The sequence below is a fragment of the Halichoeres trimaculatus genome, unplaced genomic scaffold, assembly GCF_033239565.1.
Source record: "Halichoeres trimaculatus isolate MK-OKI-2021-1 unplaced genomic scaffold, fHalTri1.1 fHalTri1_scaffold_5, whole genome shotgun sequence".
Taxonomy (NCBI): domain Eukaryota; kingdom Metazoa; phylum Chordata; class Actinopteri; order Labriformes; family Labridae; genus Halichoeres; species Halichoeres trimaculatus.
In genome coordinates, this window is record NW_027437183.1 from 9,240,678 (window position 1) to 9,267,269 (window position 26,592).

General features: G+C 40.2%; 1 protein-coding gene across 1 annotated transcript in view; it reads left to right on the top strand.

The window, feature by feature from the left end:
- The first annotated feature begins 668 nt into the window (after positions 1 to 668).
- LOC141790897 (electrogenic sodium bicarbonate cotransporter 1-like) overlaps positions 669 to 26,592 on the top strand; it is a 61,478-nt gene continuing 35,554 nt past the window's right edge. Inside the window, exons 1-4 of the mRNA XM_074671049.1 lie at positions 669 to 821; positions 1,410 to 1,504; positions 6,558 to 6,631; positions 13,679 to 13,852. Of these exons, the coding sequence (XP_074527150.1) occupies positions 1,491 to 1,504; positions 6,558 to 6,631; positions 13,679 to 13,852 (262 nt within the window). The 5' untranslated portion in view covers positions 669 to 821; positions 1,410 to 1,490. The remainder of the gene's footprint in view (positions 822 to 1,409; positions 1,505 to 6,557; positions 6,632 to 13,678; positions 13,853 to 26,592) is intronic.

Here is a 26,592-nt window from a genome sequence, read left to right on the forward strand (position 1 = left end):
AAAGTCACCTCCAACAGATGGCGCTGTAGACTCAACCAACAAATCAGTTGATTTGGAGATAAATCTACAATAAGTTGCTGTTTTTTTGCGATGATATTTTAAAAATCCCGCAAACATTGTGAAGAAAGACGCTGGGAAAAATTTTAGAGACTTTTCTAGTATCTGCTTTATCTGCCTATTTGGATTAAAAATACTAAACAACATGCATTTTGTTTTGCATTGGGCCCAAAATGTTAATCTTTTCATGCAAAGATAAACAGAAGAAGGTGAACAAGAGTTTTCTATGCTTTCTTGTGAAGGACTACACACTTAATTTCCTAGGATCTCCTTTTACCCCGTTTAAAGCTTGAAACAGTCCTGTCAGCACTAATCTTTTAATTTACTTAACTGTGTGTGTCATGTGTAGTGTGCACGTTTTAGCTCTAAAAACTGATAGCCCCATCCTCTTATTGTTTATGATTAAAAACGTCTGGAGATCAGTGAGACTTCATATTGACCTGCTGGTGCTGTGACCCTGCCTGTTTGTGTTGGTGCCTTGGATCCATCAGGCTTAGGGCGTGTTGGGGGTGTGGGTAGGGGAGGGGGCGACCCCGCAGGGTGATGATGGCGCGGCAGAGGAGCAGTCTGACCTCCCACCGGAGGAGTGGCGTTGACAGAAGGATGGTCCAGTAGATAGAGGCGGCAGCATGCTGAGTGCAGTCGCCGCACAATGCCACAGAGAAACTTCTTCGAGCAGTGGAAGTAGACTTCTTCACCTTCATGTCACCTCAGGGGTGACAACACGAGCCGAACTCACTGAGCCTGAGAACTAAAGTACAGAGGTGAGTACTCTACTATTGGAGTCAGCGACAGCTTCATGAGGCCTGGTGTGCATGTGTGGAGACGCGTCTTTACACAGCGATCAACATGACATTCCTGTCAGTTTTACCACGTCGCTCTCAGACCTCCAGTGTGTGTTGTGCAGCTCATGCATGTTTTTTGAGTCATGCCATCTGCAAACGCACTAATAGGATCGAAAATGAATCATTTAACACCAGATTTGATGATGGCTTGTGCGTAAAGACGCAGCTGGAGTTTTGTTTTGTTTTGGTAAAGCGGTCTGACGGGTCAGTATGCATGATTTATGATGCTGTGTCAGACTCATATGCTGTTTACTGTTAGATTTCAGACACTTCTCAGCTGCTTTAGGCTATAAAGTTGTCTAAAAGTTTACATTATTGGTTCTTTTCAGTGTTGACAAAGATTATTTGAATTGTTCTACATCTGCAAGTTTAAGTCTTCTTGTAATTCCTTTGCTTTAAATCTTTTATGTGACTGATCCTCAAAGACTTAGGAAGGACTCAGTGCGCATACTTCGTGTGACTCTCCAGAGAGCAGAGAAATGACCTCTCCATGTGTTACTTTCTCAGGTCTAACATCAGCAGCGGCTCTGGTGATCAGCCCTGCTCAGCACCTTCAGTAAGGAGATTTATCACACGCAACCTGAAGACATGAGCAACAAGAAGTAAGTGTCTTGAATAAGCTCTGCAGGAGCACTTTTCTCTCTGTGCAAAACCGTCTCACCTTGTAATGATTCAATGAGAGAGATCCTTGAGTAAGGGAATGCAGAAGTCATGGTGAGCTGAGAATAAATGAGAAATAAAGTCTGTTGGAGCTGATAGAAACTGGCGCAGAGAATAAAATAGTTGAGAGCCATTATGAAATCAAAATTGTTGCATTAAAAGACCTGCTAGTCAATATGAAAGATAGTATCAACTTAAATAGTTGTGATGGGTCTCTTTAGGAGTGATCCCTTTTGTTTTTAAGTCCCAATCTGAGAATTTGTCCATGAAACCTACATGGAGCTAGACATTGAAAGTTTATTTCAAAGACAGGATTGGCCTTGTAATTTTTTTTACCTTGAGACAACTATTTGTTTTTTTTAATGCTGCACAATCAAGGCTGTCGTTGGAAAGCCTGACAGTAGTATTTATGGGATTTTCAAGGAAACCAGCTCTGTTTAATATACTTAGTCAAGTCTTTAAAGAAGACTTCTACTAATCTAAGGGATTTTTTTTTACTTTAGGGTAATTAAAGGGCCAGATAACACTGTGGATAGCTCACTGTTTTCTTTATTTACTTATTTATTCATGGATTTTTAAAACACAGGTCCACAGGAACATAAAAAATACAAAAGGAATAATAAATAGACCAAAACATCATCTGAATAAAATCTCGCTGACTTGGCTGCTGTTTGAAAGAAACCACAAATTATCCTTTGCTCTTTCTGAGAGGGTAAATATCTGACAGTTTAACTTGTAGAAAGTTGTTAAAAATTCATAAAGAAGAGTGTAAACAAAGTGATTCTGAATGTAAAGCCTGAGCTCTATCTGCTCTGTGTTGGCCTCATTCATTTTCAGAATGAGTGGAAACTTTTGGTGTGGTTTATGCGACAATTACTGAGACACAAAGCTTTGAATATCAGCCTCATGCACAGTGAAAGCGTCTGTCATACGAAATCCCAGAGTGGGTATTGTTTATCAGAGACTGTAGGCATCTCTTTAGTTTGTGGAGAGATTTAGTGGAATCTGATATCTGATGACATTTCGCCGTCTTTGCCTGAGAGATCACACTTTACAGACACGACTGGATACATGACCTGCACACATTCATTCATATCTCCTGCAGATACCGTACACCATAACATACTCCAGATGCCTTCAGGCTGTTTGATGCTTTGAACAGAGTCAACAGTTGCATCAGCTCGGGTACAGAGAACAGCCTCTCCTCTCTGAACAGATAGAGAACGTCGTCTACATGTAGATTACTGTACAGCCAGCAAGGACGGGGGGCACTGATACCTTATCTGTGAGGTGTCAGACAGATAGCAGCTAATGTACAATCAAGAGTGCAAAGTAACAGCCTGTGAAGTTTTGTTTGCTCGCACACCTTGTTGTGAGATTGTTCAGAAGTTTAGCTATTGATCTCAATTCCTGCAGAACTCAAGTGAGTAAAAATCAGAAAATCCACTGTCAGATACTTTGACGCTGTTAAAAGAACAGACGTTGCATGCATTCCTTTGTGGCTTAATGTTTTTTCAACTTTCTGCTGATGGTGAAATGTCATAACATCAAGAGACCGAACATTTTAAAGTGCAGAATTAGAGGATTATCAAGGAAGAAATTTGGAAACAGACAGTGTTAAATATTAGTTGCTGATGTCAGATTTGTAGCTTTTAGACTTCAAATCCCAAGAAAACAACAAAATCTAGTTCAAAACCTCCAAATGGTCCTGAATTTTGGCATCAAATCTTAAATGCGGCACTATTTCCTAAAAGTGGAAGTCAGTTTGCATCCACACCTGCATCCAAGGATCAAACCTTGAATGAATTAAAGCCTCATTTTATGTGCTGAAGTAAAAGAAAAAAAATCTACTTTTTTTGTCTTATTCTGGCACAGAAGATAACATAAAAAAACACACTCATCACTCTTTCTGTCTAGCCTGAATTGAACCTTTCAAAGGAAAGAAACTAAATTCAAAAATGCTGCATAACGGAACAATTGAAAACACAAGAGCCGTTATGTCTGGGCTGTAATTTCATTCTGGAGATAACAATTTAATCATGAAATCAAAAGGTTATCAATTTGGTAGCCTGTCAAAACCACAAAAGCCTGCCGGCTCATTTAGATTCATTTTATCTGCTACTGTGAAGGCTGCCCTACCTCCCCCCTGTAATACTTTATTCTCTTTATTGGCTGGTTGTTTCACTGCTAATGAAAAATGATTCCAGGAAAAGAAAAGTTGAGATTCATGGTCATCAGTATTCTTAAAAAGACAGCCTGTAATCTGTTTCTCTGCTGTGATTTGACAAAGGAGGGAAGCATTCTGGGAAAAGCAGGAAATCATTTTATTGGTTAGAACTCTTCATCTTTTTCTGCAGAAGTTCAGCTCAGTATTTTGAGGCATGTTTTTTAAATCCAACTTTGGGGTGCAGGGATGTGTGGGTGTTCAGCTCAGACTGAGGGAGCAGGTCCTGCTATGTCCTGGGTTGTTCCATAGGTGGCAATGGAGGAGGTGGTAAGACCGGCTTTGGAAAGAGAACTGAGACCTCAGCTCACTCTCATGCTGAATCATGGAGCGTTTCAAAGATACATGTTCAAAGTCTAAGAAGTCTGATACTATTTTTTCATATTTTCTAAAAGTGTCGCTCCTGTTCAGGCAAATTCATAAAATATGAAATTCATCCTGAAAAAAAGTTAAAAGAAGCCTTGAAACTAAAGTGGAAGTTTTGTAGAGACTAGGAAAACGTTCCATAGGTGAAACAATAGTCATTTCAATTCTCAAATTTTTTTGTTTTTGTTAGAAAAAATATGGAATCTTATTTCCATGCACAATCATTTTAATGCTGATGATTTTTCATAATAGAAGCATTGCAATTTTTTTATTATTTTGGTACTGACCATGTTAATGTCCTCACTGATGTGTACATTTTCTGTCAAATGCACAAACCAAACTGAAGTCTGTCTAGTAACGTCTCACAGTGCATAGGCCACTTGTTTGAAGCTGCAGCTCTATAGATTCTCAGTAATTCAACAACTCTTACAGCTAACGTCTTTAAATTAACGGATTTATCGTGATGTGAAAATGTGAGAGTTCAAAAAATACATTAGAGGACACAAGACAAGGCAAAACTCATGAAATGATGTCGAAGGGGGGCGCTCCTGAGCACCACACGGAGTAGACTCATTGCTGAGAGGCTCCGCCACATCCGCACTAAAACTTGCAAAATTTTAACACTTGACATATAAACCTTCTACTATGAGCATCTCCAGCAGAAACGCGCTAAAGTGGAAAACCCCCAAATTCCAAACTCAACTTCAAGAAAGATGGCACAGCTATTTCTCCAACGGAAATCGTCGCCGGTGCTAGCACTCACCGTGAGCTAGCTAGCGGGTCGACAACCGAAACTAACGGTAGCTGACTCTAACCACTCGCACCCTACGCAGGCTAATATCTTGGGAAAAAAAATGTTGTTTGTAGGTCAAAAAAGTCTGGGTATGAAAGTAATCCTGATAGATTATCTAGATAATCTTGAATAAATTATGAATTTCTGAGGCTGGATCTGATGAGGGATGCAGAGGTTATTTTTTAGCATTAACTGCTCGTAGCTCCAGTTCAAGTGATACCTGTAGTGAGAAATATAGGCTATGCTACATTAGCTTACCTGTGGCTGAACCAAAGAAATACGTAAAGCACTGTGTAGGTTATGACTTCCATAATAATTTTGGCAATCATAAAAATCAGATTATTACTCAGACTGTAATCCCACCATCAACCTCTCTGACTGTTACATCCTCAGACCTGACCCATAAATACTTAATTTTATTTTATTTCATTTAAAAAGTAGACTGAAAACCTCTTGACATTTCTGTTGTAAAACAGTAAAATGATGTTGAATTGTTTCCCAGAACAAACCACTTTGTCTGTGATCCCATTAAGATAAACCGGGGGCTTACGTACTGTGGTATTACTTCAAACATGGCATGTGTGGATTGTGTTATGTGTGTTGGTGGCAACTGTTGACTTTTTGATTGGAAATGGAAAGAACTGATAACCTCTTTTCATACTTACCAAGTTTGGGTTTTAGATATATTTAAATAATATGACAGAAAAGTTGTTTGTATTGTACAAAAAGGGTCGGGGATTTATTTTTCTTCTGTTACAGCATCCCTGATTCTGTAAATACATTAAAATCATTTTCTGTGACTTTACCCAAACATTTTACAAACCTTCTGCCTGTGCTGATTGTTGGGAGACTGGCCGCTCAGTGTGTTTAAGGTGAGGATGACCGAGCATGGAGGCGTCTTAGAGAGCAGCGGAGGCTCTGACAAGCCGACCCGCCATGGGCCTGTGTGTGTCTTGTCACTTAAGTAAAGCCGGCGTAATCCTGTAAGGGCGGATGAGTAGACAGACATGTGATGCCCCACTTGTTTCTTAGGTGGAGGGTGGTGCAGAGGGGGGCCGGCGGGCATTATCCACCAGATGGAGAGGCTTTGTAGTGTGTGTGTGGGTGTGGGACTGATTGGACGTGACACGTTGTGATACTATTCAAGATGTTTTTACCCCTTTAGTTATGAAACACCTCAAAGTGTCTGAGATGTGAATCAGACACAGAACATGGTCTAGATTTATTAAGGTCTCAGTCAGCTGTGTGTTTTTGCGCATGAGCAGCGCCAGTCAATCCGGCCATCACACTCAATTAGCAGAGACTTCCTGTCCTCTTCCTCAACCCCCCCTCCCGCCAGATTAAATCCAGTGCATCGTACCTTAGGACTACGCACTTTGCCCTCCTGAAGGACGGCACATTTCCTCACTAGAGCGTAGTTTACTCACCGGCAAACTGAGCCAAGGGGTCGTTGGTCAATGAGTCTTTAATGGGTGGAGATGAGCGCCACCAGCAGCACCAGACTGAGCCCCAGTCCGAACTTACTGCAGGTGAACGAGCCAAAGCGCTATGGCTCCACGCTGTCGCTGGAGGAGAAATGTGAGCAGTCTTTCTTCCTCTTTTACTACTACAGGATGGAGGATGAGGCGGTGCTGGACCGGGGGGCGTCCTTACTCAAGCACATGTGTGACGAGGAGGAGGTAGAAGGTAAGTTTGCCTCTTTCTTTACATTCAAATGAACTCTAATCAAAATACTCTGATTCCCTCAGAGCTCTGTCAGTCTCTATATATATAAGTCAGATTCTCCTCTTTTTCTGTACTGACCCACTTCCTCCTAAAAGTTTAAGTTCAAAGTAAGGCCACTCATTGAGAGAAACAGGAAGGGCGTCATTAAGCCTTTTAGAGGCTGCCAAATTTTGCTCACTTCCTGCACGTACACCGTGACGGCTCACCTGTTGTGTGAGCTGGCATGGGAAAGATGTAGAACACAGAGCATGTGATCCTGTGTTTACCTCACTAATCCCCACATAGACCTACAGAACAACAGAGAGAAGGAAAACAACCCACCAGTACTTAGAAATATCTCGAACGTAGTAATATTTTCTGTTTTTCAGTTTGTGTTTCTACGTTTGCCACATTTCTTGTAGAAAACCAGCTTTTATTGGCATGTTTGTTTTGGCCTTTCTCTCAAAGCTTTAATAATGCTACATTAGCTTTAAGCTAGCTAATAGAATAATTCAGAATTTGTTTACATTTTATTTCAGCCTTGAACACTTTTTTCTTATTATGACACCTCTAGTATCTGAGGAACAAGTTGAGGTTTGTTTGTTGGTATCAGCTGCCAGCACTCCACAGGTTTCTTACATCAGGTCCAAGAGATTAAAGTGGCAGACATCGTGCCAGGTTTATCGCTCCAAGAATCTCATGTTTTGACATTAGGCAATTGTACTTAACATGGATCCAGCCCCAGCTTTTGAAGTTATGCTAATTTTAGATCTTCTTTCCACCTTGGATAAAATCCAGAAATTAAAACAGACAGAATCATTCTGTTTTTATCTCACCTGCCGGGTGCTACAGATGAAAATTAGCCCTGTGGCTAACTGTAGCACATTTACAGGGGCATCTTATGTTTTAAATCGGTTTTCTTTTTAAACTTTTATCCATCTTCTTGTTTTAACTTTTGTTGAATGCTTTTAAACTATGTTTTGTACGGCGTCCTTAGGTGTCTTGAAAGGCGCCTTAAAATAAAATGTATTTTTATTATTGTCATTATTATTATTATTATTATTATTATTATTATTATTATTATTATTATTGTAGATGCTGGGCTGATGCTGCATTGTCCCTTTAATTGAATGAATAAATAAATAGATAAAAATAAATATGGAAAAATGAATTTAAATAGAGAAAACTCAGCAATACCTGCTCATCGTTTGATTCTTCATGGTTTCTGTAACACAAAATCAGCAATTGACTTCCATTACTTTCTTTAGAATCATTCATTTAGAAGTTATTATACTGTGTAACCTCTTAAGACCCAGTGTCCACATAAATGGATGTTGTATTTCTGCCTCTCAGACCCATGATACTTTTAGCCACATTTAGGGACACTGCCCACATCATCTTTTGGTGATATCACAACATAACACCCGCTTTTTGTAAAAAAAAAAAAAAAGAAGGATTTTAAGTACAACAACACTAATAACAAATCACTAATAGAGAACTCATAACAAAAATAATCAAACTTGCTGTACAAAGACGAAGTTAAGTCATTATTCCAAACAGGTTTTACATATCCCAAATTGCAAAGTGAATTGAAAAAAGCACACCTGACAAAAGCTTTGTCATTGTCCAAGTGAATATCATTATTTAAATCATCACATGGCTACGTTAAGTTGCTGATAGACTATCTAATCAGAACAAAAAGACACAGCAAAGCTCTGTTTTCTCTGGACAGTTGAACACTGCTGCAGAAAACAAACTGATTATGGACAAAGCACAATCAGAGACTCCGAAGGACTCACTTTTCATATCATTGCATCACAATGTGTTTATAAAAAAGAAAAGGGAAAGATATGAGAACTAGCAAATACGAGTTAAAAGACAGAACTTAATTCTGAAGGAAGAATTAACTGTAGAAGTAAACTCTCAGCGTAAAATGATTAGGGATACGTTAGTGTTTAGAGACTGATGAGTGTTAGGGATGGCATTTCAACTTTACTATTCAGTAATCACTGCCAAGTGTTCACAGATCATCTGAACAGTTTCCTGCCGATTTAGATCCATTTTATGACTCTGAAGTTGTAAATTTGCAATTTATTTATTCTAGTTTTAACTGTCAAAGTTTCCGCTTTAACTCAGTTTTTGTGTATTTTTTTGCAGAAGTCCCTCTCAGAACTCTACACCATGTCAGGAGCATTTTCCCTTAGTTTTGAATCTGACAGTGCTGCACCTGTTTTATCGAACAATGTCGGCTATGTCATTTTTAATGTTATTATGTTTCTGGCAAAAAGTAAACAGCTTTCATGTACCATGCAAACACTTTCTGGTGGTAAAAACAAATGGAAAACATCCCTTTCAAGAAAAGATAGTTCTCGCGTAAACTATTTAGAATTTTTAACATGAAAATTATTCAAACTGTCAAAAATCATGACTCTTTCATATTCAAAAAAGAGAGCAAAACTCAATCAAGTCCTGCTCAGATTCTTGTGTTTAACTGCACCATTAGCTGAAATGTTAACATTAAAATGTGAGTAATAAAAGTCGTTATCTTAATTTGAGAAGGTTACAGTATTAGCTTTTGTTGATGAAGCTTAATCTGTGGCCCAAACAAAAAGTCACTTTCAAATAAAACAGTCATTTTTAATTTCACATTTGGTGTAAAAATTGATTGCATAGCTTGGATTGTGAAATAACTTTTTGAAACAAGCTTGAGAAGTCTACTTTGGGTTTCCATACCATTAAAAAACTCACTTAAAGCTCACACTGGTCATAAAAGAAGGGTTTCTGTGATCTAAGTTAAAAACAATAAAACATGAAAAGCCGCTGGAAGGATTCTTTTCGTAACTCGTGGTAGACGTGATTCGTCAACATTGGAATCTGCACAGCAGTGTCCCTCTGGATGGAGAGGTCAACATTTTGTCAGGTGTCACCTCAGCTTGAACCCTGCTTCAATCTCTCCAACTTCCTGTACACAACCAGTGTCTCTGCTGTGTCTGCGTGTGTCCTCGTCTGCTCACTAAATCTCTCTTTTTGAGTCCCCTCCGAGGTCGTGCTCCTCCCCGCTGCTCGCTTGCTGCCGACAGTCTGATTGGAAGACTGGCTGACTGATAAAAAGAGCAAAAAGAGATGAGGTGGCTTGACATTTCTGTTTTTATACGAGATAAAAGTCTGTTAAGAGGATCTGTGGTCTGATGGCTGAATTATCTTTATCTGGCATGGATTAGTCTGTGGCGTCTTACTTAAAGAAAACATTTGAACTCTTGTCCCAAACAGTGTAAATGTCCACGATTGATAGTTTAATTATGTTTTTTTGACACAGCATTGGGTTAAAGTGATACAGATGAATATTCCTTTAAGATTGAAGCTAATTTAAAAGTAAAGGTGAGGAGTATAATCTCCTCTGACTTTATGTGTTTGAAGCTCTTTTCTATTAGCATGCTGTCAGTGCTGCTGTGAGGCTCGTTGCCACAGTACCCACTTCTCTGGGCAGGTCCCAGTGGCCGCAGTTACTGGGGAAACTGGCGGTGGCGTTGCTTCTCCTCAGAAATCTAGCGAGCTAAACAAACCTCCCGGCTAACACAAGAATTGCATTTCATTCAGAGTGTGCTTGGGGGCAGCTCCAAAAGAACTTCTTCTTCTCCTGAAAAAAGAAGAGGAAGTTGTTGCACAATGCTGCTCTGGCAGTGTGCAAATCTTCCTTTCCAGCACCTTGACTTGACTATTTTTTATCCTTCCTCCTCCATCACTGGGCCTGTGCAAACGTCTTCACTCTCTGCTTTATTGCTCATCTGTCTCCTCTAATAGCACTACGCTCTGTACTTCTTTCTCTGTGTCTTCTCTTTTGTTTTGGCCGTCCAGCCATCTGCTGCTGGGTCCTTTAATGCACACATGCTGAGGAGCAAACCCTAATGCGCTTGAAATTTATTTAGGTTCCTTGTTCTTGCTGCTGTGTAAACACTGGAGCGCTGCCACACCAAAACTTTAAAGGGTCTTTGAGGAGTTTGAAAGTGATCTTGAAAAAGTCTCGCTGCTAGATATATGTCTGACCATAATCCACACTTTAAAATGAGATTTTTTGCACCAATATTGCTGGTTACTGGTTACAGGACCGGACTTTATAACAACACCTACAGGTCTCTATGACAGCAACGCCCCAGCTGATTTAGTTTAGTAGTGAGAAGAGATTTCTCTGCTGAAACGATTTCTATGACTAATTTTGTAGTGATGGTGGACACATGAGCCTAACTGTCAGACAGAAAAGGGACAGAAGAGGAGAAGAAAGCTTAACAGGAGAGTGATACAGCCCGAGCTAAAGGCTAATTAGCCTGTAGCTCTGCTGTATCACTCTATAACACATGGGCTAAACTGTTTGTGATAATGTCCATTCCCACCCACAGTCAGCAGTTATTCTGCAGTGGTCTGTTCGAACTTGAGAGTCTATCAGTAAAATGAAGAGTGAGGTTACGTTAGCTCTGATTGGTAGATGACTGGCAGGACATAGCTAACCAGGATTTACTAATGTCACACATTATGGGCAAGTCTTAGAGCACCAGGCTGCTAGCTGCGCTGAATATAAACAGATAATAAACTACTTACAAACTGACAGTGTTAACTTGTTGTCACGTTAGCTTACAGATATGTGGGAGCACTGGGCTAACAGTGTCGCTAACATATAGCCTGCTAATACAACATTTGCTTGATGTCACGTTTCAAACCATAGAGCTATGTAACTGTACTGATAAATCCCTTACCTTGGTGCGTTGTATCCAGTAAAAAGTTGTCTTGAACAAAAAAATTTCTTTCGATCCAATCTTCATTTAATTCCAAAACAAACACACGCCTTGCTAAAAGTAATTTACGACAGTGTGTGGCGACTCCAGGCCAGAAGGTGATGAGGGAGTGCATTTAAAACAGATCCTCCTCATAGCATCTTAAACACTGTATCAGCAGGGTCCTGAAATAAATACTAATGACAGAGATTTCAAATTAAAGTGTTAAAGCTTTAAAGTTCAAAAGGTTAAATCCCAAAACTCTGAACTTTAGCTTCCATAGAGCTGTTACCTTAATGACTATCTTGTGGTTGAATCAGCGTCGCAATACTCTGATGTCACTGGGATGTGAGTTGTGGTCCTTTAGTGTTGCATTTACTGATTCTTATTAATCTTAATTATGAGCAACAAGGATTCCTGTTAAAACTGTTAAAAACCCTGAAAGGCAGTTTTGTCTGTATATTTAGTGTCTGAACTCCAAAAAGGCTGATGCTCCGTACCCCTGTGTGTGTGCCTCAACAGGCCACAAAGGGCCACCTAAAATACAGATGCAGGTGTTAACATCTAGAGTTATAGTTTGAACAGATTGTGTTTGTCTGTTTTTGTGACTTTGATGAATGTCAGAACTCATTTTATGACCAATTTATGCAGAATTTCAGGTAAAGGGTTCACATACTCTTTCTTGCACATGTGTATATATTTTTAAATCATTTCTTTTTATTAGAGATATTTTTAGAGATGTATCAATTTTTCAGCACAACAGTATTAATAAGGGATGTCCCAATACAGATTTTTTGACTTCTGATCCGATTTGATTTTTTTCATGATACGTTTTGCCAATTCCGACCCGATACCATCCAATATCAGAGATCTGATTTCTCTGATAAATCCTGTACTCTGCTGGTTGATGTAAATGTTGTAAATGACGAATCATAGTTGTATCAAAGTGAGCCCTGTTGGTGCCTCCTTGAAGAACACTCACTTTACGAATGTTGCAAGACACTGTTTTACTGTCATTGCTTTCTTTTGAGAAGTAGTCCCACACAGCGGACGTGTTAGCAGCATGGTTTGATTTACAGCAGCCGTAAAGCGTGACAGTGCTGAAAACACATGAAAACTTGATCAATCCCAATCTTGTAACAAAATCCAATGCTATATGATCCTCCAAAAATAGCCATATCCGGCGCCAGTGTGGATCAGTGTATCAGACCGGGAAACCCCTAGTATTAATAGACAAAGGCTAAAAAACTTTGGGTGATATGAAGTTTTATCTCTGATAAAGCTTTTTGTTAAGTTTTTTTGGGCCTTTACTCAGAGAGGACAGTGGGTTGAGCAGGAAACAGAGTAAGAGTGGGGTGTGACTTGTTGAAAAGGATAAAACCCTGAATCTTTCCCTTTGCATCTTGAGAGATGTCAAACTCAGTAGCTCCAAAATGTTTGAGTATATAAGACAGTAAAAGCATCAGGGTTCATTCATAATGTTTTATGCTTTCCTCTAGAAAACTAAAGCATACCTGCTGTGCTGAATCTCAAAGCTCTGTGCTGGGCAGCGCTGCACAACTTTTAGGATAAAGATCTCACTTTATCATGAAATCAACTGATACACAGCTGTCATGTAACAAGCCTCTACCTGTATTTTAAAGGACTTTAGCCTTTCTGAATGGAAACACTGTCAGGGCAAAGAGAAGCACATCTAAGTTAAGTCTTCTGTCTTATTTCCATTTGTGCATCTGATGCTCTGTGTTAGCATGGCATGCAGAAACGTCGGTGTCAGTGAATATAGATGAACCCTTAAAAAACAAGGCATTGTGGTACGAGTGAATAATGAACGCTCTTGTGCTTCAAGAGGGATCATTGTTTGTGGTGTTGAGGGATTCAGACACTTCCTGGTCGAGTCATGTGCAGTGCTTGGCTCAGCGTTCCCCGACGTCTTTCAAAAGCGACGTTTGACACGGAGCGCACAGAGCCTTTTGTTTCTTAGGGTCTTTTGATGTTTACTGTGAAAGGTTGAATTTTAGGGCTCAGGAAGGAGAAACACAAAACACCTGAACATTACAAAGAGTATACAGGTATAGGATTTAATAAAACTGACCTCTTCGTCTGACCTTATTCCTTCTAAATGACCAGTTTTAAGAAAACAGTCATGGTGGAGTAATTAAGGAAAAGTATCAGGCGTCTAACTTTGATTCTTTGATTCTTCCACCAATCTAAAACAGTCGACACGTTCAGAGACAGAGTTCATCTGCTGTGTCTCCCTTCACAGGTCACCACACCATTTACATCGGTGTGCATGTGCCCAAGAGCTATCGACGTCGAAGGCGTCACCGCCGGAGAGCCGGCCACAAGGACAGGAAGGAGAAGTTGACGGAGAACGCCTCTGACAAGTCGGACACGGAAAACAACGATGAGGCCAGCAACAGCATCCTCAAACCTCTCAGTAAGTTCTGATGCTCTCCACGTCAAGGCTGATTAGCGCTCACGTCTGTCTCTGCTGAGGGTTGCTCTCTTTTCCAGAAAAGAGCCCCTGTTACTCTCTGTGACCCCACTGAATCGCTGAGTCCACTCAGTGGGCAGGAGTGGCTGTGCATGTCCTGCTGAGTGACGTGTGTGTATGTATGTGTGTGTGTGTGTGTGTGTGTGTGTGTGTGTGTGTGTGTGTGTGTGTGTGTGTGTGTGTGTGTGTGTGTGTGTGTGTGTGTGTGTGTGTGTGTGTGTGTGTGTGTGTGTGTGTGTGTGTGTGTGGACAGAGCAGGGTGAAGTTTCCCTGGAAGCTGCTCACATGTAATGTCAGTGCTGATGTGGAGTCTCTTGGGTGCTGTGTGTTAGTGCATGCTGTCCTGCTCCTTTGTCCTTGGCTGTAGACATAAGTGTGTCTCTCTTTGTGTCGGTGTTTGAGCATTTATAATATACATTTGTGTGTATGTGTGTGTGTGTGCGTGCATGTTCTCTAGGCTTGCTGAAGCCTCCTCTGTCCCATAAAGTATAAAGTATGACTTGCCCTGAGGCTCGGCCTCTGCTGTCCTCAGAAGCTCAAAGGAAAGAGCTCAGGCCAGTGAGCGGGAACCTCGAGGAATAGATGGAGGAAGGGAAGGTCACGCTGGGTGACTGTTGGTTAGGACGTGAGCAAAGTCATGTTCAAGTTATAGAAAACATTCAAGCTTCATGATTCTATTAATAATCATTTTAAAAATAAGACTCAAAGAGATCCTTAAGAGGGAAAAAAAATCTATAAAATTCATGACTTTGCCTCCCAGCCTGGAAGTTGGGCACCTTCAAAGTTGTTTTTTATCCAGTTCTGTGTGACAGTTAGACAGCTGAGGAGGTAAGACAGTTTTTAGTGTAATTTGGCGTATAAGAAACATACGGTTGGACGTTGTCAGCATAATAACAGTAGAAGATTCCTCAAATGTGTCTAATTGTGGTAAAGTGGCAGAATATAGAAGTACAATAAGAGGCCCCAGCACAGAACCCTGAGGAACACCACATTAGGGATGGGTACCTTTCACATTTGAAACGATACGGTACTGATGCGTGGTACCTGGCAATCAGTATCGGTACTCAATGGTACCAATTTTTGGTACTTTTTTGTGTTTATGCGGCAAAAAACATCACTTTGTTTAATGATAAAATATATCGTTTTTTCATTTTAACATATTTATTCTTCAATATATGAACTTGCAATGCTGTGTTCATGCCCAAAATGGACAATCTCCTACTCTTTCACTCCGTCACAGTCACAAGGATGCATTTAGGTACTCAAACATGGTAGCTTTTGATTTTACAGGAATTGGGACCAGGTACTTTTGACAGAATTTGGTCGGTACCAATAAAAGTACCTAATTTGGTACCCACCTCTACACCACATCACATACAAGCTGTTGCAGACATGTAAGGATAAAATCCATAGACTGTATAAATCATGGACATAGTCTCCCCAACGTCACCCGTCTGATTATGAAACGGAAAATGAAGCACATCGGCTATAGCAGCCATATTGGAAATAGCAAGGGATCTGCATACAGCTATAGGGCGCCTGTTGGTTAAGTGACTTCAGCTGTGCCTCTGATTGGGTGAGCCCATGATCTGAATAACCTCTAAACTGCCGAGTTAGAAAAAAATTCACCCCCAGTACAGTTTGTGCTAACAGTAAAATTTGTGATTCAGAAGAAGTTTTTTGAACCAGGCTGTAAATATGTTAATTTCTGCTTTGAAAACAGCTTTTTTTGCTTGATGTGTATGAGACTCAAGTGGACGCTCAAGAAAGAGCCGATTTTAGCACTTCCGCATTGTCTCATATTCTTAGACCGGAGGTTGGCGGTTGGTAGAAGCACATTGAGAATGTACTTTTTTGTGCAGGATGCACCGATCCAACTTTTCTGATTCTGATTCCGATACCAGGGCTTTGGATGTTGACCGATACCGACCCTATACCAGTGTTAAATAATATCCTGCATGCCCTACTGTGGGATAAGACTGGAAATGATTTGGGTTAAAGCTGATACCGATCCAGCTTTGAGGTGCATGGATACACCAATACACTATACAATGATCGGTATATCACTACTTTTTGTAGCATTTTTGTGAATAAACAATGAAGAATATTTTAACGCCTGTAATTTTACTCTTTGGTTGAGCTACTGGGACCGTGTTTCTAGTAACGACTTGTCCGGGAAAGAGGAGAAAAGGGCAGAGCTCTTGACTGCATGTGTACAAGAGGTCCACGTAGTTTCTTTTATAAAAGCCTGAAATATCCTCCTGAATGGATTCGTCCCTAATACTCACGGTGAATTGTGCAATTTTACACACACTCGTCTGCGCATGAAATGACAAAGAGGACCAAAATGAGCTGGTGCTGGATTTTACAATCCAAACACATCGCTTGATGTGGGGATTTTCTTCGAGACATAAATCCAATCAGAGACTAGATTACAGCAGCTCCATCTGGTTGCTGCTGCTGCTGCTGTCTGTGATGATGCATATTTAACCAAAATTAGGATTTTGGAGCTTTTTTTCTGTCTGGTTTCTGATCACAGTTAAAGGTACTGAACAAACCTTAATATGCAACTCTCAGTTTTAAGCTTCCAAAGTGGTTGAAAGAGTGATTGTTGAAGAAGTTTTATCAGAGCTGATTCCTTTGTTCACAAGGAGTCTTTCATTTAAAATGCAGGCAGGTGAAACTGGTACAAATCCCAGAATAGATGGTTGTAAGAATCAGTGTGTATCTGCCAGCAGATCTTATTAGCCCAGCTTGTTTCTCTTTTTACTCCCAGTTGACCCATTAAACGATGTGCTCGTACCACTTTGTCTGATCTGTTCACACAGAAAAGGGTTTATAGTAATATTACTGTTAGTGGCATAAGCTGAAACAGGTTTTTGTATTGAAAAGCATATTATCACACAGCCACAATTTATTGCTGAGCCCCGGCGTTTAATTCCAACCCAAGCCCTCTGCTTTATGTAATACCCTTCCTCTCCCTCCATGTTTCCTTTAAAGCTGATTCAATTCACAGAAACCTTAAATCTGTAAAAGAAAATCCAGCGCATTTAGAGAAAGTGTTGCCTGTGTTTTGAGATAAGACGGGTCAAAGCTTGGACAGTATTGTTCTTTTTATTGTTCTTGTAGAGTCTGACCTTTCCATTTAGGGGTCAATTGATGATTGATGTATGAATGTGAAGGAATTGACTGATTGTTTGTCCCAGTCCGTATTTAGATTGAGACCCTTTATTTTGCGTTCATGAAGAAATCAAAGGTTCCATATGAAGGAAATTATGGTAACAGTCACTCAGTAGTGGCTAAATTGAGTCTTGTGCATTGTAGTTTCCTTATGGTCAAAACACAAACACACCCGACTAACTCTCTTATTCACAGCCTTTTTTTTTAAGAGCCCTCTGTTTTGGAGGAGAAGGGGGGAAGTTTCGTCTAAAATTGAGAAAAGAATCAGCCCAGTTTGAAAAAGTTTTGCTTGAATGTTAACATGAAGAGTTGCGGCCAACAATGTAAGCAAACAGCTGTATTACTCCAAGTGTATGCGGATTTGTCTCGAGATGATTACATCCAAAGCTTTTGATCCATTTTATCTTTGACTGTGATCTGTATAAGTCTGTCTCTGCCTTTGAGAAATGTAACTTACTTCTACAGACATCTGTCAGGCACGCAGAAACTGACAGGCATGCAGTGTACCTAACGTCCTCCTGTTGTTCACTGCCCTCCTCTGTGCCACTCTCTGCGGGAGATACGTCCGGCCTCAGGGGACGACCCATGTCTGTTGTCTGACTGAAATCCTCTTGTTTGGTCAGATGGACGCTGCAGGGATGACAAGTCCATCCTCCGGCTACATGTGTGTCCACTGCACGGCCGTTTGACCCCTGACTCGTTCTGATGAGCTTGTTCTTTTTTTTTAAAGCAATCCACTTTTTAGTCGGATCAACTGTCCTCTCAAAGTGGATTATAAAGATTACTTAGAAACTTATGCACATGAAAATGGGTTTCATTGTCATCAGATAGATGCTGACTGAGCACGTCTGTTTTAAGTGGAATGATACCTGCTTTTTACAGAACAGTGTTCGATATAAAGAAAAAGATCTGTTTCTTACTGTGTCAGTGCTTCCTGATGCTTCTCTCAGGTCAAACTCACTCAGACGATGAACATGAGCAGACATGAGTTAGTTGCCGTCATTGTTTTCTGATCACTGCTCTAAGCACAGCATGTTTGAGGCTGTGGTTTTACTCATTTTACTCATTGTCTGTGATGACTTGGGACTAATCCCAGTGTCTCTGGAGAAAATGAGATACCTGCTGTTTTGGGACTCTAGCCATGTGTGACTGAGTGAAACTGTTGCAGTGAAGAGAAGTTTTGAAAAGACTCAGTAAAACTGATTATTATATATACTTCCTGAATCAGACAGTTCGGAAATGAGTTTATGAGCAGGAATGGCCTCTTTCTGATATTTTTTCTGTTTGGCATGCTTTTTCACAGCAATTTTGAGCATGTTATGCTAAACTGAAGCTGATACAAGTTGCTGTTTATCATACAGAAACTATTATAAGGAATAAGGAAAAATAGGGAGGAGAATTGTCAGGGATAAAAAGTCAGGTTGATTATCACTGGATGAATGTTAATGAATACCGGAAATGTAACAATGGGAAAAAACAATCCCACTCGCTGGTCCAACTTTGAGGAGGTGCACATCAGCTTAATGAATTGGCATCGACTAAGGTCAGTGTTGGGCAAAATTATTTTTTTAAAAAGTCAGTTAGTTACTAACCAAATTACCCCTTCATATTTGTTATAAGTTACCAGGAAAGTAATTATTGTGTTACATTTTTGAAAATATTATTTCATACAATAGTCTAATACTTTGAGCTGGTTTTGCTCTGAAACATTATGAACATTTCACATTTCATTTATGCTTTTGCCTTTTACATTAAAGACATTGAAGTAGAATGGCAGTTATTACTCGAAAGACCGCTCCAGACTCCCCTTTGTAGCATCTAGCCCTCTAGTGTGGCTTTTTGTGGCGCTTTAGGGTTTGTAACAACAACTTCATTTATGCAAATTAATGATTGAACTCTGGGTCTGATTGGTTTACCATGAAATTGTACTCTACCTTTAGCTAATCATCATCATCACTTATGTGCGAGTCATCATCATTCATTTTTGCTGTGTTCCATTTGTACTTGTAACTGGGAAGTCGGGAGTGGGAATGACGTCATCTCCGAGTTTAGTGTTCCAGTTGCCAAGTCAGAAAAGCTTGCCATAACAGTAGTGTTTCTGTATATTAACATCAAACAATACTATGTATACAGTTGATTTACTGTGACAAACACTACAGAACAAGCAGTCAGAACTTCTAAAATAAAAAGAATATAACAGGAGCTCAATTACTGTTTACCACTGAACTCAGAATTTCCTGCTGGGAACTGGGGGTTGGTATGGGTGCTCTGACTTACAAGTCGGAAATTCGGACCTGGGGAGGGTGGGGTTCCCAGTTGGACCTCAGAAATTCCAACTTCTGAGTACAAATGGACGCACCACTTAGATAAACCACAAACGCTGGTCAAGACCTGTTTTTTATGTCCTACAGATTTCTTGAGCCAGTCTGAAGTTTGTTTCTACTCACCTTATCCTCTCCTTCCCACTCATTTGAACCAAAATCCAGCCAAAAATTAGACACCCAGTGGATGGAGCTCTAAATATTTAGAGTTTTCTTTTAGAGATTGGTCATGTTTTTCACTTTTAGACAGTCTACAAACACTATATACAACTTATCTCCAAATGACTCTGACTTTAATGTACAATTTATCAAAGCATTTGTCAATCAAACAAACTTCATGTCTTTTGTGCGGTTCATTCAAAACATAGTCTTAGGATTTATAGTTTTGGGGTTTTAACTTTGGCTGGTCTTATACAATGTATTTCAAGAGCCTTTCTCTTATTGAGACAACTGAGACATGAATTAAAAATGTCAAACTTTTGGTGATAATGACATTAGTTTTAAGACTTATTCTTGATTGATAGATAGGATGAGAAAGAAGATTGAATTCCTCCTTTAGAAAAATGTAACCACGTTGAAACTGGTCCTGCTGTGATTGGTTACATTTAACTGGGAACATGTGACTGTTCGTCTCATACACCTGCAGACTGCATTTCATTTCAGGCTTTGTCCCTTAAATTCTCTTCACATCTCCCTCACCTCGGCTATCACAACAAAATACCAGAGCTAGATGTTCCTGGTATAAACAGTGTGCTTTCAATGAATCCCCCTCTGGGTGATACTCTGCATTCAGCCCAGTCCCTGTTCTCTGCTGCCTGCTCGCTGCCCTGCATACTGAAATCTCAGACTTAGTGGCATGGAAAACATTTCCTGTATTCTCACTGACCCTCTCTTTAGTTTGAATGAGGTGATGAAGAGCCGGGTTATCACTGCAGGTACAGTAATAGACAATGAAGGAGCTATTAGATCCCATATAGCCTCTTACTGAGCACAGCTCCTCATAAAGGTCAGAGGAGAGGTATTTGTGTAGGATGCATGTCAAGAGTGGGACTAAACAGGCCTTTAGTGGCAGCCACACTAAGCTTTCTGCCGGGCAGTGGGCATTCTTCCTCCATCCCCTATCCCATGAGCCTCTGCTGCTGGGACAAAGTCCTCTTTGTATGCCCATGGCTCTTGGCTAGAGCACACAGAGCTTTGAAATTGCGTTTGAACGATGGGATTTTCATTTCTATCCCTCCTTTTCGTGCTTGCTCTCACCCCTCTTTGCTTTCACTCTGCGCTGAGCCTCACCCCCCTTCCCCCTTCTCACCCTTCTCACCCTTCTCACCCCCAGCTTTCTCTTAGCAACTGCTCGAGTGGGACAGTATTGCATTGACACCAACACTCTGCTTGTTAACACCTTCAGTATTTACTAGAAAGCATAGAAAGAGGAAGCATCGAATTATGAGGCAGGATTATGGTGTACAAGATGGACACATCAGATCATTGATTTTCATTTATAGAAATTAAAAGATGTTTTCCTGAAAAGTGGCCTTAAGACAGTGTTTAATTCAGCTATTTTGAATGTCTTATAAGGCCAAGAAATGTTGATATGGTGATACTCTGACACCTTGACCCTGGCCTGCAGTTATCATTTCACTGTGCCAAAAATTGATATTTGTATCCCGTGTGAGAAGATCAAGTGACGTCTTCTCTCTGTATTTTATATTAGGGGGTATATTGTGTCATTTTAGACAACAAAAAAAGGTGGTGTGTGTGATACACAATGTATTCAGAAGTCAGAAAGGTGAAATCAATCAGTCTTTTTGATACAGTGCCAAACTACGACAAACTTAATTTTGAGATGCTTTCCAAAAACATGGACAGGTGTAGACCTGTTAATGTAGCATTACTGCAGAGACCCAACATCAAGACAAGATCAGGAAAGTGTTGCAAAATTTTTATTGGGTGGTCAGTTGTTGAAACTTCTAAATGTCACTTTGGTGTGACTAATGTTACTCATAAGAAATCTAATATTGCACAAAACATGACTTTGATTATTATTTTATCAGTCTAATAATTAAACTTAAAGTTATTTTAAACTAATTGACCCAAGAATAGAGAGCAAACATTGATGTTCAAGGCATCAAAACCCACATTATCAAGATTGAGAATAAAATATTTTGAATATACTCTGAGAATATATATATATATATATTCTCTTCACGGCCATCTACCCCGGTGGAGGTGCAGAAGACTTATTTTACTTCCAACTCACCTAAAATATGATTTTTCATATTAAAAAAATATTGATATTAAGGGTGTATTCACACCTGGATCGTTTGGGGCAGTTGTTCCAAAACAATAGGCAGCCCCCCCAAAACCCTGGTTCGTTTGGGCATATGTGAACACAGTAATCGCTTTCAGATGCTGTACAAAACAAGCGGGTTGAGATGGCCAAAAAAGGTGGTCTCAGCTGGCTTCCATTCGCCCTGTGGCCCTGTAGCGGTTCCTTTACAGTGAGAACACAAATGCCCCAGCAAACATAACTGTTGCTCACACTGTAGTGATGTGAGCAGTAGAAGTCAAAACAGTAGAAGAAGGAGTAGAAGAATCAACCACAGCAGCAGAAGAAGAGAAGACCGAAGAACTGAGAAAAATGAGTTGTGGGCTAATGTGGAGTGGTAAAGAAATAAAGTGCCTTATGGAAGTGCCTTCATGCAGTCGGGACTCTTGAAAACTACATATGTTGATCATATAGCACACACTGTTACATGGGCCATAAACGCTTATTAGCCACGAAGATAAGGGAAACTCCCTACCTTTGTGGTACGATTTCTGAACGAGGGAAAAAAATGATCGCACGTGGCATTTGTTTACAACTTTGGACCGCAACAAACTTTTGCCTTGTGAACACAAACAAACCAAGTGACAACCACTAAAAATGTATCATTTTTGCCCCTGAATCGGAACAAAGGAAACGAGCCACAGGTGTGAATACACCCTAAAAGTACAAAAGGTACAATGTTTGGGTACCTAAACACATCCATGTGACTGTGAGAGAGTGGAAGAGTAGGCTGTTTTCCATGCTGGACACAAATATTGAAGAACAGATATGCTAAATTGAAAAACTTTGGGATTTTATTTTTTAAAAATTACATGAATTACCACATAAACACACAAAATTACCGAAAATTGGTACCATGGAGTATCGATACCAATTGCCAGGTTCTGGGCATTGGTACCTTATTGTTTCAAATGTAAAAGGTACCCATCCCGAGACAGACATCTGTTGGGGTTAGAGGGGGATAGAAGGAGATGCAGAGAGAGATGGGCAGAGTGTTTAGAGTGATGAGCCTATGGCAACATAACTTGGCTGATTCAGACAGAAGTCAGCTCTCGCTCTAAGCTTTATCAAACAGTAAAGTTTAGGCCAACACCGAGAAGTAGAGAGGGTGTTCCCCAAACCCCAACAGGTAGAAGAGGAGCTTGATAACTGAAGGCTCGACCTACCATGCTACTTTTAGAGACTGTAGGTATGACGAGCAGGGTGATATGGCATCATGAGCTAACAATTTGTCACCATTAGGAGCTTTGTAGGTCAGACGAAGGATTTTGATTTCTACTGTGATGTGCTTTCTCCTCCTATAGTCCCATTCAGTCCTGAATAGAGAACAGGACCAAGTTTAAGAGCTTATCTAGCTTCCTATCATTCACCTGTTAACGTGTAACTGCCTCCAACAACACTATGATGCAGAGTTGCCTCAACAGGTTGCTGTCAGTTGTGAGAAGCTTGTTTCTCTTAATGCACAGGTTTTATTTTTATTATTTGATTTACAAACTGTGCAAATGATCTCAGTGAACAGATGCTCTGTGTGTCTGAGGCTTTGATGCTCTTTCTGCATTGTTTGCATGTAATTTGGACAATACAGGTATTTCCAGCATGTTTGAACTGTTTACTATAATCAGACTAAACCCCTTTATAAATACATGTCAGCTAAATGTTTGAAACACACATGTAAATTATTCCACCTGGGCTGTTATTAAACAGGCTGCAGTGCACTTAAGCTAGTCGCACCTTGTGTAAACCTGTGTGTGTGTTTGTGCGTGTGTGTGTGTGCCAGCAGACAGTTTATCCCCCCACCCAGTAATCTTACAGCTGCTTGTCTGGCTCATACCTGCTGTTGTTGTTATTGTCATGCAGAACACGCAGGAGTAGAGAAGCTGCATGTCTTCACCTCTTTTACTGTTCAGTCAGGTTTTTTCTGACCACCTGAGTGAATGAATGACTCAGTGAGGTGTGTGGGGTTGGGTTAAGTGTAGATGTTTCACCTAGAGAGAGCACTTAAACATTCAACTCTAAAGTTGCCCATGTTGTTGTCCTTCCCCTGTGCAACAGATATACTGTAGACAGGACTCAAACTGTAACAGCAGAGTAGCACTTATTAATTCCCTTAATGCTAAAAAAACTGCTGAGAAAAAGTCTGGAGACTGACAGAAGTGAATGGACTTTGATGCTGCCTGTATGCTTCACTGTAAAACTAGCCTGGCACGTGTTTACCATCTTCAAATTTTGGAAGTTTTACTATTTTTTTGTAAACTGACAAGATTAAAGGCAGATAACTGCTCTGGGGATTAAAAGAATGATAACAGTAAAGTGTAGTAATAATCATCATCAAAAGGAAACTGTTATGCAATCTGATAAGATCAGGCTGATACCTTATCACTTTCGCACTCGTTATCTCTCAAATGGGTTTTTATTTGTATCTGTTTGTGTCAGTTTTGTCCAAAAATGTACCAAAATGACAAGATAGAAGCAAGATCTTCAATTAAAGGACTTCTTGGTGCAGGTTGTAGTTATACTGCAGTGGTCTGTTCAAACTTGAGAGTCTGTCAGTTAAATTATAAAGTGCAATTTCTATATGTTGAATTGTTGCACTCAGTATTTCAACATAATAAAGGGAGAGGCTATGTTAGCTCTGCGTGGTGAGGTTGGAGTTGGTAGATGAGCTCTTGAAGGACACAACTAAGATTCACTGAAGTTACATGTTATAGATACAGGGCTGTGAGTAACTCTAAACAGTCTGCTCACTTTCTGGACACTAAACTACTAACTGGGTCTAGAAAGTTTGATTGTTGTCACTTTTTTAACTAATAGTGCTACACAACTACAAAAAAAAGTACATTACTGTGATGCTTGCACTCTGCAGAAAGTTGTCTTGAATGGAGAAAAGTCGAGGTAAAAGAAGATCTACGATATGTTCATTTGGTACAAAACAGAGTCATGTTCTTAAGACGGTGGGAGATAGTGCTCATTGGAAAGGAAGTCAGACTCCTGGAAAAACACTATCAATTCTGACCACAGGTTTCACAGTGATCAACACAGAACAGGTAGTCCTCAGAGCGCCTTCGAATTAAGGACAATAACCCACCCAACAACAGAGTCTTCCCATTGGGATGGGTACCATCTCATTTGAAACAATACTGTACCAATGCCCGGGACCTAGCAATCAGTATCGGTACTTAATAGTACCAATCTCTGGTACTTTTGTGTATTTATGTGCTCATAAATATAAAATTGTTAAATAATAAAGTCCCAAAGTTTTTCAATTTAACATGTATTCTTCAATATATAACCTTGCAATGCTGTGTTCATGCCCAGCATAGAAAATTGCCTACTCTCCCACTCTCTCACAGTCACAAGGATGTGTTTAGGTACCTAAACATGGTACCTTTTGATTTTATGTGAACAGGTACTCGGTACACATGCACAGATTGATAGGTACTGATTTTTTTTTAATTTAGGGTGATCACTGATCGGCCCATCCTTACATATGAAACTGATCTTATATATCTCTGGGAAGGTCTGACAGCCAGCCATCGTTGCTTTTTGCTCTGAGACCTAAAACTCAGGACACTTTATTGGTTGTTTAAGTTCAAACATCAAGATTTTGTTGTTTCACAGGTATTGTTCAATGATTTTCAATAAAGTAAGATTGGAACAATGAAGGTATATACTGTCAGTTATAAAAATAAAAAAAAAAGTCAGTATCAGCCCAAATTGTTATCAGAAGATCAGGCCTTTTAAAGATCAGTGATCAGTGATCAGAAAATTGTGATTGGTGCACCAATAGTACTGGGTATTACAAATGGAATCGCTAGGTACCTGTTAAAGTACCAACCTGGGTACCCATCCCTACTTCCCATTGAATGAGCAGAATTCTCTGGTCAACATTTTTGATGGACTCCAACTTTAAATTATGTCATGTGAAAAATGTTGGTGACATGGCTACCCTTACTAGAGCTGCACGATTTGGGGAAAAGGTGCGATTTGCGATTAGGTGGAAAATATTGCGATTGTGCTTGCGATTTGATAAAAAAGGTTGTGTCATGATGAGTCTACAGATTTGCTTGGTTATCATGGAGAAAAATCTGAATTGCATGTGCTGACATTGCGATTGCGATTGCGATATCCTCTTTTGCGATTACGTAATTGCATGTGCTGACATTGCGATTGCGATTGCGATAATCGTGCAGCCCTAACCCTTACCTTCCCAAATTGTTTAATTTGGATTCAGCATCTTTGAAAGAGATGAGCTGGTTGAAAGTTCTGTGACTTTACAGTCTGGTACTTGGTTAATAACGTCTTTATTCAGCTTTTAAGGATGAGCAGTCCCTCCATTGAGGCATCATGCGATGGTCTTGTGTGGTCGTTTGCGGGGGACATAATTATCTTTGTGCGCAGATTTCTACATGCATGGGCCTACTTCCATGAAAGGGAGATCTGATTGTTTGTGAGCTCTCATGCAGAGTTCAAATATTGCTTCCACTCATTAGGACGAGCTTCTCCTGGTGTCTGGTCTTTCCAGCGTTCTTGAAAAGCTCTAAAATGTTAAATGTATGTATTAGTTCCTTTTGAGATTCTGTTTGTGTTGCTCTCTGAATATTCAAATGAGAAGACAAGAGGAAGGAAAGCCAAGCCTTGGCTGAAGAATAGGCCAGTTTGTGAACCATTTCCTAATTGTTAATGAGGGGCTCCAGGGCAGCCTGCCAAAGCTGGAGGGCCAATGGCGAAGGCCTGTTTGAACAGAGGGGGCTGAGAGGGAGAGGGGCTAGCTGTGGGGACACGGTCACCAAGGGGGACCCCCAAACCCCATTGGCCCCCTCCTACCTGGTTCACAAAGTGCTGGAGCAGGCAGCAGA